Source organism: Vitis vinifera, chromosome 16 (genome assembly GCF_030704535.1).
Source record: "Vitis vinifera cultivar Pinot Noir 40024 chromosome 16, ASM3070453v1".
Lineage (NCBI taxonomy): Eukaryota > Viridiplantae > Streptophyta > Magnoliopsida > Vitales > Vitaceae > Vitis > Vitis vinifera.
This window is the reverse complement of record NC_081820.1, coordinates 1,588,775-1,607,424: the sequence shown is the minus strand read 5'-3', so window position 1 is coordinate 1,607,424 and position 18,650 is coordinate 1,588,775. Positions and strand designations below refer to the sequence as shown.

The 18,650-nt window shown below is 30.9% G+C and overlaps 3 protein-coding genes across 3 annotated transcripts; all 3 read left to right on the top strand.

The window, feature by feature from the left end:
- The first annotated feature begins 8,227 nt into the window (after window positions 1-8,227).
- Window positions 8,228-13,327, top strand: LOC100853855 (transcription factor MYB53-like). Its single transcript, XM_019225908.1, has 4 exons — window positions 8,228-8,388; window positions 12,755-12,925; window positions 13,011-13,105; window positions 13,206-13,327. The coding sequence occupies exons 1-4, from the start codon at window positions 8,228-8,230 to the stop codon at window positions 13,325-13,327; spliced, it is 549 nt and encodes a 182-aa protein (XP_019081453.1).
- A 1,513-nt stretch (window positions 13,328-14,840) lies between these two features.
- On the top strand, window positions 14,841-15,547 carry LOC109124145 (transcription factor WER-like). The gene is made up of 2 exons (XM_019225907.1): window positions 14,841-15,139; window positions 15,232-15,547. Exons 1-2 carry the CDS (start codon window positions 14,841-14,843, stop codon window positions 15,545-15,547), a joined length of 615 nt encoding a protein of 204 aa, XP_019081452.1.
- Window positions 15,548-18,019: 2,472 nt separating this feature from the next.
- LOC104882002 (transcription factor MYB93-like) lies at window positions 18,020-18,650 on the top strand. The gene is made up of 2 exons (XM_010663880.1): window positions 18,020-18,264; window positions 18,383-18,650. Exons 1-2 carry the CDS (start codon window positions 18,020-18,022, stop codon window positions 18,648-18,650), a joined length of 513 nt encoding a protein of 170 aa, XP_010662182.1.

Genomic DNA, 18,650 nt, shown 5'->3' with positions numbered 1-18,650 from the left:
TGAACGTACCAGTTGAAGAAATCGCCAAATTATGGATAATGAGTCTAGTCCAAAGTATATATATTACGTGTCTTTGAGTGTCATATATATATATATATATATATATGTATGTATGTTTTCAGCTAAATTAAACATCATCTTCTCCATGGTGATGAATCCATGCACCTTATAATAAAGTTGTGTCTTGTATTATGCTGAGGGTTTCGTCGGTTGATTTCTGAGTATTGAGCACTGTTCTCATATGATAATAATAAATCCTCTCATCCTCTACTGCATCAACTCCATACTCCAATCTTCTTACTCTAACAATTTACTCCCATTGAAAAAATCTCTCTAAGTTTGATCACAAATTAAGTTAAAATCAACTGGTTGACACATCTATAATCCTATCTTCCCCCAATGCTTTGTAATAAATTCTAGGGCAGACTATTTCAGCTGCCTTAGACGACAATAATATAATTCCACAGGGAGATTGTTTTGATTGACATTTGACCTCAATTTTATCTTCTTCCTAATCTTAAGAGCAATTCTAAGTGATTAAACTATGTCCGTTGGTGTCAGTTTATTTCCTCAATCTGACATGAGAACAAATCCTTTATTAAAAACTCCCTCTTCTGGTGGTCCACCAAAGATTTTATTTCAAACGTCTATAGCTGCATGTTCAAAGCCATGTCGGTTGGCGTCAGCTTATCTCCTCAATCTGACCTAAATCCATGCTTTTAGAACAAAGAACTCTTGGCGGATCCCATTGTCTCCAGTGAGAAAAGTTCAAACTCAAACTGAAATAAAGGCATATCTCCTCAGTGAGACGCTGCTTGATCAGTTTATCTCCTCAAACTGATCAACTCAAGGCCACTCTAAACTATAAAGAGTGAGTTTATGGTCTTCTTCTTTTGTTGACCTCTCCTCTACTGTGGTGCCACATCATCAATTTCCCTGGAAAGATGGAAGAAAACCTCATAACATTTGAACAATGTAGTTGGGTTTCAATCTCAAACAAAGATTGAAGTTTCCCACCTTGATGAAGATATAATTCATTGGTTGGTTCACACCAAAAACTAATAATTTTTTCAAATTTTTTTTCTATGTATAAAGAATAAAGAATTGGAAAATACATAAATTTTAAAATAATTTTTATTGTATTTGACTTTTTATCATATATTTCATGATAAACTAAACAAAATATTTTGGATTTCTTATTACTATTTGTTTCTTTCCTTTAGCACTTGTGATATAAATAGAATATAAGACTTCTTTTAAATCTTGTAAAGTTTAAGGGAAAATTAAAAAAAAATAAAAATAGAGAGAAAATTGGAAGGAAAGAAAAGTATAACCATGAAAAGAAATAAATTTAAACTCAAAGTATTTTTCTTACATTTAAAATTTATCTTTCATCTTTTTCCTCCTATATAAAAAATGAAGGCTATGTTTGGTTTTCAGAAAGTATTAAGAAGGAAAAAAAAATATTAAGAAAAATTATTTTATTATGTTTAGTTTTATTATGAAAAATAAAAAAAAATCAAATATAATTAAAATTAGTTAAAAATTTATATAAATTTAAACTTAAAGTATTTTTCTTACATTTAATTTTTTTTTTTCATCTTTTTCCTCCTACACAAAAAATGAAGGTTATGTTTGGTTTCTAGAAAGTACTAAGAAGAAAAAAAAATATTAAGAAAAATGATTTTCTTCTATTTAGTTTCATTATGAAAAATATAAAAAAAATCAAATATAATTAAAATTAGTTAGAAATTTATATATTTTAAAATTATTTTATTTTTATATAATAATTTATTAACTTAAAATCTATTTTTTATTTTTCTTCGCTCTTTTTTTGGTCCTCCAAAGACTTTATTTCTAAAGTTTTGTAGCTGCATGTCAGTTGACGTCGATTTATCTCCTCAATCAGACCCAAGTCCATGCTCTTAATTGCCTCTACAACTCGCAGCGGGCCCATTGTCTCCAGTGATAAAATTTCAAACTCAAACTGACATAAAGGCATGTGTCTTCAATGAGATGCCTTCCGTTTATCTCCTCAAACGGATCATCAACTGATCGAAGGCAACTCTCTTGTATAAATTTGCCTTTATGTCAGTTTGAGTTCGAAATTCAATCATTGGAGACAATGGGTCCGCCACGGGTTGTAGAGGCAACTTTGTATGTTTTAAGAGCATGGACTTGGGTCAGATAGAGGAGATAAACTGACGTCAACATACAGCTACAGAACTTTTAAAATAATGTCTTTGGTGGACCACCACGAGAGGGAATTTTTAATAGGAATTGTGTTCTCAAGTCAGATCGAGGAGATAAACTGACGTGAACATACAGCTACAGAACTTTTGAAATAAAGTACTCTTTGGTCTCAGGTCAGATCAACGAGATAAACTGACACCAAAGGACATACTTCAATCACATAGACTTGTTCTTAGGATTTTGGATTTTTCTCTTAGAAACTATATACCAATCTGACACCGACGAATAGAGCGGTTTTATTGGAACGAACATGCAAGAGGACAGACGGGCGCCCATCTTTGCTATAAAAATAGGAAACAACGACACTTTGGTGTTCCGATTTCAATTTTCAATCATAAAACTTTCAAAAAGTTGGAAAGTCCAAACATCAAACATCGGTTTCAATCCCACCTTTTCTTTCACTCTTTTTCATCCGTTTGTATCCTACATCCTACTCATCCGTCTCATGAATACTTCCCCTTTTAACTTCCTCGATACGGACAAAAAGGTTTCGTCCTCACAGAGTTTGATGGCAAACTAAGCTTTTTTGAGAAAAAAAAACCAATCTTACGTTCTTTCTGTATCAACATCTACGTATTATTATTATTTTTTTATAAAAAAATCATAATTGGTGATTTCAATTGTAGCTCTAACATTGAAACGATGTTTACCGATTATGGTTTTATTATAAAAAAAATAATGAAATAAAGTTAAAAGATTATTTTAATAAATATTTTGAAAAACAATTTAGATGTGAAATATTCTTCTTCTTTTTTTAAAGGATTATTTTTTGGATAAACTTCTAACACAAATTCTCACAAAACCATCATTTTCTCAAAAAGAAAATCACCATAAGGAAATATCCAAAATTCCTAATTAGAATAAATTATTTTTTTTATGAAAAATATTGTATAGAATATTTTTATGTTGATATATTATTATAATGTTAGACTTCCTTATAAAATAAGAAAAATTGTTGAAAATATTATAGGTCATAAAAGAAAAAAGTTATGAGATAAAATATGAACTTATAAAGATTATACGAGAAATACTCGATGGAACGAGATGACTCGTTGTAGAATAGGGATACAAAGAGTAGAAAAACATAAGATGTTTCGAAAATCCAATAATTGTATATGATTTTATCCTTTATAATGTTTTGATTTTGTCATTTGTAATGTTTTTTTATTGTATATTAAAATGATTCTCTCTCATTCATGAACGAAGATATAGTTGTCGAACCACATTAAAACCTCATATTCCATTTGTGATGATTTTTTTATCTTTATGTTGTTAATTAAAGATCATCAAAGCTTCCGCTAATGTAATAGAATATAAACATGAAAAGAGAAGGAAAGATTAAAAAAAAAAAAAAAGAAGCAAACTAGCAATGAAATTACGTGAGGATTATATAATCATGCGCCACTATTTTTTTTTTTTTTTTTTTCCCTTTGAAGCTTAAATTTTGACTTTTAATGTACATATATTTTGAAAGAAATAATCCTAGCAACCTAGCAACGTGCACCCAAAATTACTATCTAAAGCTCCTCTCCTCCTCAAATGTTTTCCTTTTCCATTTACACATAACTCTTTGATAATCAACCATTGACATGTGATAATCAACCATGTCATATGATTTTTATTTTTTTTATTTTTTTTATTCCTTTAGTAATAACTCCACCTTTTTGTTTTTTGTTTTTTTTTTAATGTGTTGATTTTATAAAATCTTTTTAATTTTAATTTTTTTTCACTATTTCATCTTTCAATATTTATTGATTTTAATTATTTATGAATATTTTTAAGACAAAATAATAATGCATAATGAATAATTAATGAGAACAAATTTAATATAAAAATAAATACATAATGAACAAATTTAAAAGTTAACAACATAAGATTTTCCATATTTGTCTAAATAAAATATTTATTTATTTTATAAATTTTATTACATTGTTATATTATTTATATTTTTAAAAATTTTACATTTTTATATGCAAGTCAGAGTCAATGACAATAGTTTTAGTTTTTTGCTCATGGATCTAAATTGATCATAGTTTTAACTTTCTTTTTGGTTAAATTATTTAATATTTCTAATTATATAAGATAAAAACTTGATTGTTGTTCTAACATTTTACTTTATTAAAATTTTTAAGTTTTAATTTAAATAAAATAAAATATATTTTTCATAAAAAGTTGTATTTAATCATTTATACTAATTTCTCTTAATTTTATTAAAAATTAAAATTTTTAAAATTGTGCACATTTCAAGTTTGAGCAATTTGAATAGCACTTTTGTAGTTACAATACATAGGAATAAGACAAGAAAGAGAAACACCCATATCAACAAGTAACCAACATCACCAAACTATCTTATTGGTGGTAAATGCCATAATATGATACTTAGCTTCTGTGGAAGATTGAGAAATGATAGTTTGTTTTTGTTCTTCCAAGAAATAAGAGAATCCTTAAAAAAAAATGTATAAAATCTAGTGGTAGACTTGTGATCTTTGAGATCACTGGTTCAATCAACATCAGAATATGCATGCAACTCTTAAAAAAGAAGTAGATGGGAATAAAAGACTATGAAATATAGTGCCTCAGAGATACCACAGAACACAAAGACAACAACTTAATGAACTGTAGTAGGAGAAACAACAAATTGACTAACATTATGAATAACATAAGTAATGTTCGAACGTGTAATGATGAGATATACCAAGTTGCCAACAATAGTACAATATAAAGTAGGTTCTAGCAAGGGGTTGCCATCAGAAGAAGAATACTGAACATTAACTTTAAGAGTAGTGTCAATAAGGTGAACATGATTGAGAATATCAATTATGTACTTTGATTGTGAAAGAAGATAACCTTTTGGAGAAGAAACTACCTCAATACCCAAAAAGTATTGTATAGAGCCCAAATCCTTCATTTTAAAATGGGAAGTCAAATATGATTTCAACACTATAATCTTATCAACATCATCACCTATAATAATTATGTCATCAACATATAGAGAAAGAAGAATATAACCAATAGAGGTGTAGTACTTTAAAGAGAGTGTAGGATCATGATGACTAGGTGAAAGCCAAGAAAAATAAGCACATCAAAGAAGTTTGCAAACCAAGCACAAGGTGTTTGTTTGAGACTGTATAAAACTTTCTTAAGCTTGCAAACTTCTCTAAGATTATGAGAAACACCAAGAGGAAGGACCATATAGACTTCTTCTTGAAGAACACCATTCAAAAAGACATTTTCAACATCTAACTGAGATAAGAGTACATAAGTAATTATAATAAGAGTACAAAATGCAGTCATCTTTGTAATAAAAGCAGAAATTTCCTCATGATCCATACCATACTATTGAGAAAATCCCTTAGCAACCAATCAGGCTTTGTGCTGCTTAATTGAACCGTCATAATTAGTTTTGATTTTATAGACCTAATGAAAACCTATTGCATTCTTGCCAAGTGGTAAAGGTACCAAACCCTAAGCATTAATCTTATGAAAAGCAAAAAGTTCCTCAATCATAGTTTGCTACCCAAAAAAGATCAAGAATAGCTTTTTTATATGATAGATGCTCAAAACGGTTGTGAATAGAAGCTAAAAATGATGTAAAAGAATTTGAATAAGAGGAATGAATAAAATATGGTAATCAAGTAGACTTATGAAGACGTTGAAAAGAATGTGGGGGAAGAGGTTCCATAGTCTCAAAAGGTGCTAGAGTAGCAGTTTGAGGAGAGAAATGAGCATGATGATCCATAACTAAAGTATCAATATCTACATGAAAACTATTTATATCAGCCAAGAAAAGATCAATGTGAACAAGTTTAGACTTAAAAGACATTATGAGACTCAACGGGAATAAAAAATAAAAGTATATGCTCAAAGAAGAAAACATGATGAGAAACATATAATTTATGGCTAATCAAATCAAAGCAAGATATCCCTTTTGACTTTCATCATATCCTAGAAAAAACAAATGACAGAACAAGAAGATAATTTGCTATGCTTTGCACAAGGACGAAGAACAAAACAAGTACAACAAAAAACTCTCAAGGAAGAGTAATTAGGAGCATAGCCATACAACTTTTCAAATGTGACAAACTAGAGGTGTGGAATTAGGGAATTTTATTAATTAAGTGAACTATAGTAAAAACTGCTGCCCTTCCCCATAATTCAATAGGAATACATGCAAACAATAAAAGAGAACAAACAATTTCAATAATATGCTTGTGTTTTTAATTTTCATTAATATTCTGGATGGTTCTAATTAATGTTTTTAGTTTTAAAAACAAAAACCAAAAGAAAAAAAATTCATCCATTTGTCGAGAATCTTTTACTAATTTCGATGGTTCATGGATAGGACATAGACGAGTTACAAGTGTTAATTTTTTATTTTACAATTTTTTTATAAAGTTTTAAAATCAAATATTTTTATATACCTTTATCTTTTATTTTTTTTTAAATTATAAAAGTACAAATTAACAAATGGACTTCTAATTTCGTTCCAATGAGATATTGCTTCATTTAAAATTTTTAATTATCATTATCATTATTTTTAATTTTACTTTATTTTTTTAATTTCATATTTAATACTTTTGTTTCCACTTACTTTTACTTTCTTTTCTAAAATGACAATAGGGTGAGTTTTTTGGGCTACTCCTCCCACCCTTATTAAATAAGATTTAGGGTGAAGAGAATCAAGTTAACAGTGAGTTCAAGATTTTTTTTAAAACAAAATATTTTTAATCATTCATAAATTAAAAAAACTCACACGCCTGAAATTGAAAATTAGGGTAGAAAATTAACCCTCCTCGATTGGCGTAAGTTTAAAAGAGCCCTAGTTGTAACCCTAGAGTCAATTTGTTTGGTTGTATCCTTATAAGTTGTTTGCTCCACTTCTCTCTAACAAGGCCTTCATGGTATACTTTTGAACTCTTGTGACTGAATTAATATTCACCAATCAACTGTATATTTGTTACACCAATAAATATGGTTGTAAAATGATATAAAATTAATGACTAAACAATATAGAAAACTATTTGTTACAGGTAAATATTATGGGTTAGTGTCCTTAAATATGACTTAGGTGTGTTATAAATATAAATTTATGTCAAAAAAATTATTATGAAACGCTCAAACAGCTTTATTGAGGAGTGGTGAGAGCTACGAGGTGGAGAAACAATTCAAAGTGATGTTCAAATCTAGTATGCAACTTATAATAACTAATTACTACGACAAAAATCCTAAGAACAAATCTAAGAGACTAAACTATGTCCGTTGGCCTAAGTTTATCTCCTCAATCTGACCTCCAAACAAATGTCTTATTAAAATTCCCTCTAGTGGTCCACCAAAGATTTTATTTCAAATGTCTGTAGCTGCATGTTCAAAAACATGTCCGTTGGCGTCAGTTTATCTCCTCAATCTGACCGGAGAACAATGAATTAGATTTCATAGGACAAATTTCCGATCAAATCCCAAGCGATTGGTAGCTTATGATCTCTTATTAGAACCAAACTTTTATATCAGAAACTGTAAATTATTTTGTCTTGACTCATTTTCCTTGACTAATCTCAGGGACTAAGAAAGCAAAATGTGACCATGTCCGTTGGCGTCATTTTATCTCCTCAATCTGACCTCAATCCATGCTCTTAGAACAAAGAACGTTGCCTCTACAACTCCCGGCGGATCCTATGAGATGCTGCTTCAGTTTATCTCCTCAAACTGATCAACTGAAGGCAACTCTCTTTCTATAAATTTGCCTCCTCATATGACCACTATGAAGCAAGCTCAGCCAAGCATTGGATAACAAGCACGTTGTTTCTTCAAGGTCTCAATCTTCTCTTCACAGCTTGCTATTCAATGGGGAGGGCTTCCCTGTTTTTTTTTTTTTTTTTCTACCGTCATTGTATCTATTTATTTGTTTTCTTGTAGTAGATTTCATGGAAGCAGCTTTATTGGGTTAATTTCTCCCGTCTCTGCAGGGAAATCCGTAATGGAAACACCACAGCAGACGAGTGGGTTGGAGACACGGCCATGGACCAAAGAAGAAGACCAGAAGCTCTTTGAATGTAAAAGCAAAAATCGCCATCTATCTTGGCCAGAAATCGCAATGCTGACAGAGCTAGAGAGGAGTCGTAAGAGATGTAGGGAAAGGTGGGAAAAGCATTTGGATATAAGCATTGAGTTTGCTGCATGGTCATGAATGCATCTTATAATAAACCTGGGCTTCGTATTATGTTGAAGGGTTAGACCCATTAATTTCTGCATAATATAATGGTTGGCTTATTGTACTCACCGATGAAATTATTCATCTTATAACGGTTAGACCCATGACTTGTGACCATCTATTTGAAGGAATTAAATATAAAAAATAAATCCACCATTCTTACATTATTAGTTTTCTTTTAATTTTATTTATAGTTTTAATTACATTATGAGGAGTTTATAGCTCAGAAAACAAAATAATAATAATAATAATAATAATAATAATAATAATATGGAATTCTTATAAATAAAAAAAATTATAATATGCAAATAAAGATATATATATATTTTCGATTTATGCTTGAATTGTTCAAATCTTGGTTTGAGTCTAATCCAAATTAAATTCGGGTTCATAATACTTACCTTAAGTCCAACCCGAAAATAACTGTCCAAACATGCCTTAATTAGGTTGGGTTTAGGTTAGATTGTTAGATTGGGCTAATCTGTTGAAATTACACCTTAGTGCAGAGGTGTGGCAAGAATGATAGAGTGAGGTGGAGAAACAATTTTAAATGATTCAATTATCCGTTTTATTATTATGAAAAAACAAAAATCTAAATGGCTTAAAAGTACTGCTTCTCTAAAAATTGAAAATTGATTTTTGAAAATTTTTAATGAATCAAATTCAATAAATAAACTAATAAAACTTCATCCATCATTGGTTTGTTTTTTTTTTTTTTAATCAAAAATGGAAATGTGTGAGACATTACTGCACTATATTGATTCAAAATGTAAATGAAAAACATTTTTAATCATTCATAAATTCCAAAAGACTCGCGGAACCAAAATTGTTAAAGTAGTATTTACCATATTTCAAAATATTTAATTTTTTTTAAGTGATCGATCACATAATTAAGATTTTTCTCATATTTTATTCTAATTTTGGTTAATTTTACTTTTTATTTAAAATCAATTCTTTTCAACCCTTATCGATGACTTTTTACTACCTCATCATTTCATCATCACCGTACCAGCTTAAGCCACACCATTTTTTCTCTTAATTACCAAACACATTTACTATCCAGTGGACCATACTTAGAGCCATTATTTGTTGTTTTTTAAAGTTCTTTTAATTCAGTAAAAGCTATTATTCTGTTAGAGCTTGTTTAGTTGTGTGATTAAAAATCATTTTTTTATTCTTAAAAATAAGAAACTATTTTTAAAAATTCATAATAATGTTTGATCGTTATTTTCTATTTTTAAATTCTAAAAACAAAGTAAATAGAGAACGGTTTTCAAAGAATAATTAGAAATTATTTTCATCAATTTTTATAAACAAAAGGAAAACATAGAGAAATTTTAAAATATCATAAAAAACCAAATAAAATTGAATATGAGATTATTTTTCTTCTTTCTTTATGATCAAATATCAATTTTGAAAATCTTCAAATATGATATTCCTTTAATTTATATTTGCTTTTTTGAATTTCTTTTAACTTGTCTAAAATTTTCATTAAGTAAATAAATTCCAAATCAAACTAAATGATATAATTTTTTAATTTTAAAAAATAATTGAAATCTCAAAAATTAATTTAATTAATATTAGAAAGTCATGAAACTCAATAACATTAAAAAGTCATAAACTATAATTTATTTTAAATAACTTGATTAACCATGCCTATATTTTGGTCGAACCATATTAAAACCTCATATATCTTTGTGTGGATTATTTTATTTTTATGTTCTTGAATTAATATTGTTTGCATTAAAGCTTTTATTGACATGTAAAACTTTTATTAAGAAAATAAATTTCAAATCAAACTAGATACATATAATTTATTAATTTTTTAAAATAATTTTAATATCTAAAACCAATTTAATTAGTATTATTAGAAAGTCATAGAACTCAATAAATTAAAATTAGAAAATTATATGATCAAACTTTATTTTCAATGACTTGGTTAGCTTCTTCTTTTACATATATCACATTTTTACAATTTTTTTACATTAGACAAATAAATTTCAAATCAAGCAAGACTTAATGTGTTGGATTCATTAACGATTTAGTAATTTGTAAAAGTTAAAGTTCAAATAGTGATAAAATCAATACCAAAAATAGGTTTATAACTACTATATTATTTTTCTTCTACATAGAATCATATTTTTCTAATTTTTTTTTCACTAGGAAAATAAACTCCAAATTAAATAAGACTTAATGTATTTGATTCATTAATGAGGTTAGTATTTTTTAGCAATAATTAGAAACTCAAATAGTGGATCCATTAATACAAAAAATTATGATAAAAATTAGTTCATAAGGACTTTATTACTTCTTTTTGCACATAATTAGATTTTTATAAGTTTTCTCCTAGAGAAATAAACTTCAAATTGATTGAAATTATTAATGAGTTTAAGAATTTTTAAAGATTATTTAGAACTCAAAAACTAGATTCAATCACTACAAAAAATAATAAACAAAATCGATATATTATGACTAATGATTTTATTTTTTCTCTTATACATGCAACTATATTTTTTAATTTTCTCATTAGGAGTGAGATATAATTAATAATTTAAATTTTTTAATGAATCTTTTAATTTGTAAAAATAATTTAGAATTTAAAAATCTAATCTAATTAATTTCATATTAAATCAAAGGATTTTAGAATACCATCTTTGTAATTAAGTACTGTGTGCATGTAACGAAAGTTGGTTTATTTTGCATATTAAAAAAAATTAAAATTCATTTTTTATTCATTAAAAAAAAAAAATCAATTCTGCTTTTATTAAGACATTAATAATATCCATATTTTTCTAACATATACTAAAATAGCATTTAAAAAAAATTATTTAAGATATTATTATGATATTACTTTTCATGTTTTACTTTTATTTTTTAATTCATTCATTATTACAAAATTATTTTTATTTTTGGTAAGACTTAAACTAAATTTAACCAATATTATATAAATTGAATTTATAATGTTTTCACAAAATCAAAATAGAAAAATTATCTTCAAAAATAATTTATCCAAAACTTGTTTTTTGTTTTGTTTTTTTTTTTTTTTTTTTAACTTAAAAACAGTTTTTAAAATAAAGCAAAAAAACAGGAGTAGACACGGACAAATTTCCGACCAAATCCCCAGCAGTTGATAGGTTGTCTCCTAATAGAACCAAACTTTTTGTAGTGCAAACTATTATGTGAAATGACTAAAGACACTAAACCATGTCCATGTCCGTTTGGTTTCAAACAAAAACGGAGAGAAAGAAGGGTGGGTTAGTCTCAAATCAGATATGATGAAAGTGAAAAAGACTAGAGAGATTTCTGAACTCAACATTGACTTAAACGCACGCATGTCTCCTTCGATGGGGTTTGTCATATCCTCCATTCGCAAGAGCTTCGGAAACTGCCACATGTGAACTGATCTTCTCCTTGTGTTAAGTTTCTCCATTTTTTCCTGTGAAAGGAAAGTTGAAAATCAGTTTGGAGATAGGAAATTAACCATTTTTTTGCTTGCTAGTTTTTCAAGAAACGACAAAAGGAGTTTTCTTTGAAGTTTGAAACTTTCCTCTCATATCAGTTCCATACCACCTATTATAATTTATTTGGGTGCTAAGATTTTCTTCTAACAAGGCTTGTTGGATGAGAAAGATGGTATACTGGAAATTCAACTCTAGTATGCAGCTTATAATAAGTGATATTTTATGGAAATCTAGTATGAGAAATAATTCTAGTATGCAACTAATAATAACTAATCACTAAGAGAAAAATCCTAAGAACAAATCTGATTGATTAAACTATGTCCGTTGGCGTCAGTTTGCATGTCCTCTTAATCTGACCTCAGAACATATCTTCTATTAAAAATTCCCTCTTGTGGCCCACCAAAGATTTTCAATTGTTTGTATCTGCATGTTCAAAACCATGCAGGGTTGGCGTCAGTTTGAGCCAAATCCATGCTCTTAGCGTCAGTTTGGCGTCAGTTTGCAACTCCGTTCTATAAATTTCGCTTCAGTGTGTCTCAAACTGATAACATGAAAGCAACTCTCTTCTATAAATTCCCTGAGCACATGACCACTATGAAGCAACCTCAGCCAAGCACATTGTTTCTTCAAGGTCTGAATCTCCTCTTGACAGCTTGCTTTTCAATGGCGCTTCTCTGGTTTTTAAGCAGTCATTGTATCTATTTTTCTTGTAGTATATTTCATGAAAATTTTATTGGGTTAATTTCTTCCATCTTTGCAGGAAAATCCATGATGGTAATATCAGAGGAGCAGAGACCCGAAGAAGAAGACTGGATGCTCTTTGAATAAGCAGAAATCCCGATCTACATCGCCCAGATATCCCAACGCTGGCAGGGCTGAGCAGGAGTGGTAAGAGTTGTACGGAGAGGTGGAATAACCATCTGGATCCTAACGTCAAGAGAGAGAACTTCTCCCAAGAGGAAGACGACGCCATCATCTGCTTCCAGTCGCTCTATGGGAATAGGTAATGAGAATCATCCTCATACTTTTCCATTATCATATGATATGATAATTTGATCAGTTTGAGGAGTTTTTATGTTGTGTTGCAGCTGGGAGAGTATAGCAGCTCATCTTCCAGGGCGAACCGATAATGATGTGAAGAACCGCTGGTACAACCATTTGAAGAAGAAGAAGATTGGGAAAAGTATACCAACAAAGTAGCACCGGGGATGAGCCACATGCCACACAACTCTTTCATCTCAACCACAATATTGATCCAAACACAAGCTCTACACTGGTTTCAGTCTCACAAGAAATCGCCAACTCTTGGTCTACTTCTGAATTAGTCTACCCAGAATTTGCAGGGGATCATCTTATGAGTGATGATGAGATTATCCATCACTCTTTCGGGGGAGATTACTTTTGAGCCTTGGATTTCCGGACCGATTTCAGCCTCACTGGAGAGCGAGTTCAGGCCAACTGAAGAAGTCACCAGATTTTGGTCTGCTCGAATATATATATATATATATATTCTCTTTCTACTAGTCATTATGCATAAGTTCCACATATAGATATGTAGACACACAGGCTGTTCATGAATCCATCTTATAATAAAGCTGCGTTTTGTATATATTGAAGGGTTATTAGACGGTTCTCAGACCCATTAATATGGTCAAACATAGAATTCTCTTCGATTTAAAAAGTAACAAATAGACAAGTAGTGTACGTTTTGCATCTAAACTAGTACTATTATTGGCATAAATAGCACACCTGGTGGATTGTTGAAGGAACCGGGAAGAACTTCGTAAGAATTTGTGTGAGGGAGTTTATCATAAAAGTAATCATTTAAAAAAAATAGATTTCACATCTAGATTGCTTTTCAAAATATTTACCAAAATAATCTTTAAGTTTTATTTCACTATTTCTTTTTTATAATAAAATCATAATTAGTAATTATAGTTTTAATCTTAGAGCTAAATTAACAGTTAACATGATTTTCTCGTAAAAAAAATAAAAAATAAAAAATATAATATATTCATACTGATATGCGTCAACGTAATTACTCTGATGAGTATTTTAAAATTAAATAAAGGTTAATTTTTTTTCTTTCCTTTTTTTATTAAAAAAGCTTAGTTTGACAGCAAACTCTTAGTCCTTTTGTCCATGTGGTAATTAGAGGGGAAGTATTCATGAGACGGATGTCAGATACAAACGGATGAGTAGGATGTCGGATACAAACGGAAGAAAAAGAGTGAAAGAAAAGGTAGGATTGAAACCGATGGTCTACTTTTGGACTTTCCAACTTTATGAACCTTTTATCATTGAAAATTGAAATCGCAACACCAAAGTGTCTTTTCAAAGTGTCATTGTTTCCTATTTTACTGCAATCGGTCCTCTGCCCTCTGGCATGTTTGTTCCAATAAAGCCGCTGTGTTTGTTGGTGTCAGTTTGTCATATAATTACTAGGAGAAAAATCCAAAATCCTAAGAACAAGTCTAAGTGATTAAAGTATGTCCGTTGGTGTCAGTTTATCTCCTCAATCTGACCTGAGAACCAATCTTTTATTAAAAATTCCCTCTTGTGGTGGTCCACCAAAGATATTATTTCAAAAGCTTGTAGCTGTATATTGGCTGACGTCAATTTATATCCTCAGTCTGACCCAAGCCCATGCTCTTAAAACAAAGAAAGTTGCCCCTACAACTCGTGGCGGACCCCATTGTCTCCAATGAGAAAATTTCACTACTCAAACTGACATAAAGGCATGTGGCCTCAATGAGATGGCTTCCGTTTATCTCCTCAAACGGATCAACTGAAGGCAACTCTCTTGTATAAATTTCCCTCCCAAAATTAACCACTATGAAGCAAGCTCAGCCAAGCATTGGATAACAATCACATTGTTTCTTCAAGGTCTCAATCTTCTCTTCACAGCTTGCTATTCAATGGGGCTTCGCTGGTTTTTAAGCAGTAGTATGTTTGATGGAAAACTTATTGGGTTGATTTCTTCCATCTTTGCAGGGAAATCCATGATGGCAAGACCAAAGGAGCAGAGACAGCGATGGACCGAAGAAGAAGACCATAAGCTCATTGAATGTAAAAGCAGACATCCCCATCTATCTTGGCCAAATATCGCAATGCTGGCAGGGCTGGAGAGGAGTGGCAAGAGTTGCAGGGAGAGGTGGAATAACAGTCTGACGGAAGACAATACCATCACCCGCCTGCAGTTACTTTATGGGAATAGGTAATGAGAATCCTCATACTCATATTTTTCCATTATGAGATTATATGAATATGATAGTGTGGTCAGTTTGAGTTTGAGCTGGGCATTTATAGCAAAAAAATCATCTTCCAGGGCCAACCGCTGGAACAACCATGTGAAGAAGAAGCTTGGGATAAGTACTCATCAGAATATTCCCGACCCACAAAGCTCTTTCGTCTGAACCAGAATATTCCAAACGCAAGCTCCATTCCTACACCCATTTCAGCCTCACAAGATATCGCCAACCCTTGGTTCACTTCTGAAGCCTACCTGGAATTTCTTGGGGATGATGAGACTACCCATCACTCTTTGATTGCCGGGTTTGCTCCTTTGATTCCCAAAGTTCATCCAAATGTGACCAATTTCGGGGGAGATTACTTTGAGCCTTAGATTTCTGGACCGGTTTCAGCCTCAGTGGAGAAGGAGTTCATGCCAAATGAACAAGTCACCAGAAATTTGCAGAACTTTCCGACTATGAGACTAGTAGGGAATATATATATGTATGCTCCAAGATCATGAACCCATCTTTTTGTATTATGTTGAAGGGTTATGAAATTGTTATAAGAAATAGACAAGTAGTCTTTTTTTTTTTCTTTTTTTTCTTAAAAAGAGTCTGAGGAGAAAGGTGTCAGCAATTCCCACTTAACCATCCAATTTGAAGGAAATATTAAAAAATAAAACCTAAACTATTCACGGATACCATACGGTCCATACCTGGTCGGATGGTCATCAGAAACCGGACGAAGTTTGGGTTTTCTGGGCAAGGCATTGAAATTAATTGATCATAGCTAAGGACAGTGACACAACCTCACTTCTTTGTTCCATTCCTGCAATTGCTAAATTAATCATTACGAAGGACATAACCTCACTTATTTGTTCCATTCAATTCTTGCAATTGCACTACCACATGTTATTGGTCCAAGGTAGCAATGAAACTGATTTTTTCGATTCTCGTCCCACCTTAATGAATTGAGTATGAAATTATTATAAACGGATTATGGATGAGTTTGAATTTTTTTTTAATTATATTTTAAATTTCATTAATATTCTTGATAGTTCTAAATGTTTTTTATTTTTAAAAATGAAAACTTAAGAAAAAAATTTTAAACGATTTTTCTACCATCTTTTACTAATTTTGATGGTTTACAGATAGATAAAGACTAGTTATAAGTGTTAATTTTTTATTTTAATTTTTTTAAATGTTTTAAAATCATATATTTATCTCTTTTTTTTTAATTATAAAATTACGAAGTACATGCAAATTAACAAACATGACTATAGACTTCTAATTTTGTTCTGATAAATATAATATTGATGCATTTACGTTTTTAAAATATCATTATCATTATCTTAAATTTTATTGCTTTTTTTTTGTTCAATTCTATATTTCATATTTTTTTCCCTCATTATTCATCTTTCTCTTTCATGGGTTCCATCGACTTTCACTATTTTTTTTTTCTCTTTTATCCTCTTCTTTTCTTTCTTAGGAAAATAATAAGGGGATTTTTTTGGAATTCCCGATCCTACCCTTAATAAATCAAGTTTAGGATGAAGATAAATAGGTTAAGGGTGGGCGAGTCTAAGATTTTTTCTCAAATTTAGGACAAAGTTGGGTATGGGTATTGAGGTGTCTTATTCTGCCCCTCCCCCATTATATAGGTAATTAAATTAAAGTTTATTCTTTTTCTTTTTCTAATTTTTAACATGTATTAAATAATAAAAAAATATCTAGTTAGGAAAAAATTATAAAAATTTATAATTTTTATTTATTTAAAAAATGTTTCGAGATGAATTTGTGAATTTGTGTTAAGACCAAAACCTTTTTGTCTCTACGGAAGAAAAGGGAAGTAACCATGATGAGGCAGACGAGTAGGATGTCGGATAAAGAAAGGAGAAAGCAGAGGGAGAGTGAAAGAAAAGGTGGGGATTGAAATCGATGTTGGGAAAGATGTCCTCAAAATATAAACATTTATTGAAAACTGAACTTTCATCAACAGATATATATTGTCCTCACATACGACTTTGGTGTATTATAAACAATACTAAATGATTAAATTAAGTCCATTGGCGTCAGTTTATCTCCTCAATCTGACCTGAGAACAAATCTTTTATTAAAAATTTTCCGCCTTGTGGTGGTCCACCAAAGATTTTATATTCAAAACCATGTCAGTTGGCATCAACTGATTGACACATCTATAATCCTATCTTCCCCCAGTGCTTTGTAATAAATTGTAGGGCAGACTATTTCAGCTACCTTGGACGACAGTAATATAATTCCACTGGGAGATTGTTTTGATTGACATTTGACCTCACTTCTATCTTCTTTCTAATCTTAAGAGCAATGCTAAGTGATTAAACTATGCCCGTTGGTGTCATTTTATTTCCTCGATCTGACATGAGAACAAATCCTTTATTAAAAATTCCCTCTTTTGGCGGTCCAACGTCTATAGCTGCATGTTCAAAATCAAGTCGGTTGGCGGCAGTTTATCTCCTCAATCTGACCTAAATCCATGCTCTTAGAACAAAGAACTCTTGGCGGATCCCATTGTCTCCAGTGAGAAAAGTCCAAATTAACTCAAACTGAAATAAAGGCCTACCTCCTCAATGAGATGCTGCTTGATCAGTTTATCTCCTCAAACTGATCAACTCAAGACCACTCTCTTCTATAAATTTCCCTCCGCACATGATCACCATGAAGCTCAGCCAAGCATGGGATATCAATCACATTGTCTCTTCAAGGTCTCAATCTTCTCTTCACAGCTTGTTATTCAATGGGGAGGGCTTCCCTGCTTTTTAAGTAGTAGTATATTTGATGGAAAATTTATTGTGTTAATTGCTTCCATCTGTGCAGAGAAATCCGTGATGGCAAGACCACAGGAGCAGAGACGGCCATGGACCCTAGAAGAAGACAATAAGCTCAAAGAATTTAAGCTCAAATTCCCTAATGAATCTTGGGGAAAGATCGCAGAGCTGGCGGAGCTGGACAGGACTGATAAGAGGTGTTGGGAGAGGTGGAATAACTATCTGAAGCCTGGTATCAACAAAGCGGACTTCTCTAAAGAGGATGATAACATCATCATCCACCAAATGTCGCTTCCTCAGAATAGGTAATGAGAATCATCTTCATATTTTCCCATTTTCATATGATATGATATGATATGGTACCATCTGATAGTGTGGTGATCAGCTTGAGTCTGAGGTAAGAGTTCCTGTGTTGTCTTGCAGCTGGGCATCTATGGCAAAATATCATCTTCTTGGGCGATCTCATAATGATATCAAGAATCGCTGGAACAACCACTTGAAGAAGAGGCAAGCGACTATAAGTGACCTTAGGCAACACCTTCTCTACCTAGAGGAACAACTTCTCATGGATGATGAGACTAGTGATTACTCTGTCCGCGGGGATGACCTTGAGGCTTTGGTGGCCGAGTTTGCTTCTTTGATTCCCAACGTTGATCCAAATGCAAGTTCAATCCCTAAACACACCAGCTGA

What these genes read in the sequence shown, in the direction of transcription:
- LOC100853855 (XM_019225908.1), top strand. Translation starts at nt 8,228, where the DNA reads ATGGAAACACCACAGCAGACGAGTGGGTTGGAGACACGGCCATGGACC. An exon ending in CGTAAGAGATGTAGGGAAAG is followed by an intron (nt 8,389 to 12,754) that starts GTGGGAAAAGCA and finishes TTGAATAAGCAG; the next exon opens with AAATCCCGATCTACATCGCC. An exon ending in GAAGAAGAAGATTGGGAAAA is followed by an intron (nt 13,106 to 13,205) that starts GTATACCAACAA and finishes CACTGGTTTCAG; the next exon opens with TCTCACAAGAAATCGCCAAC.
- LOC109124145 (XM_019225907.1), top strand. Translation starts at nt 14,841, where the DNA reads ATGGGGCTTCGCTGGTTTTTAAGCAGTAGTATGTTTGATGGAAAACTT. An exon ending in CAGTTACTTTATGGGAATAG is followed by an intron (nt 15,140 to 15,231) that starts GTAATGAGAATC and finishes GGGCATTTATAG; the next exon opens with CAAAAAAATCATCTTCCAGG.
- LOC104882002 (XM_010663880.1), top strand. Translation starts at nt 18,020, where the DNA reads ATGGCAAGACCACAGGAGCAGAGACGGCCATGGACCCTAGAAGAAGAC. An exon ending in ATGTCGCTTCCTCAGAATAG is followed by an intron (nt 18,265 to 18,382) that starts GTAATGAGAATC and finishes GTTGTCTTGCAG; the next exon opens with CTGGGCATCTATGGCAAAAT.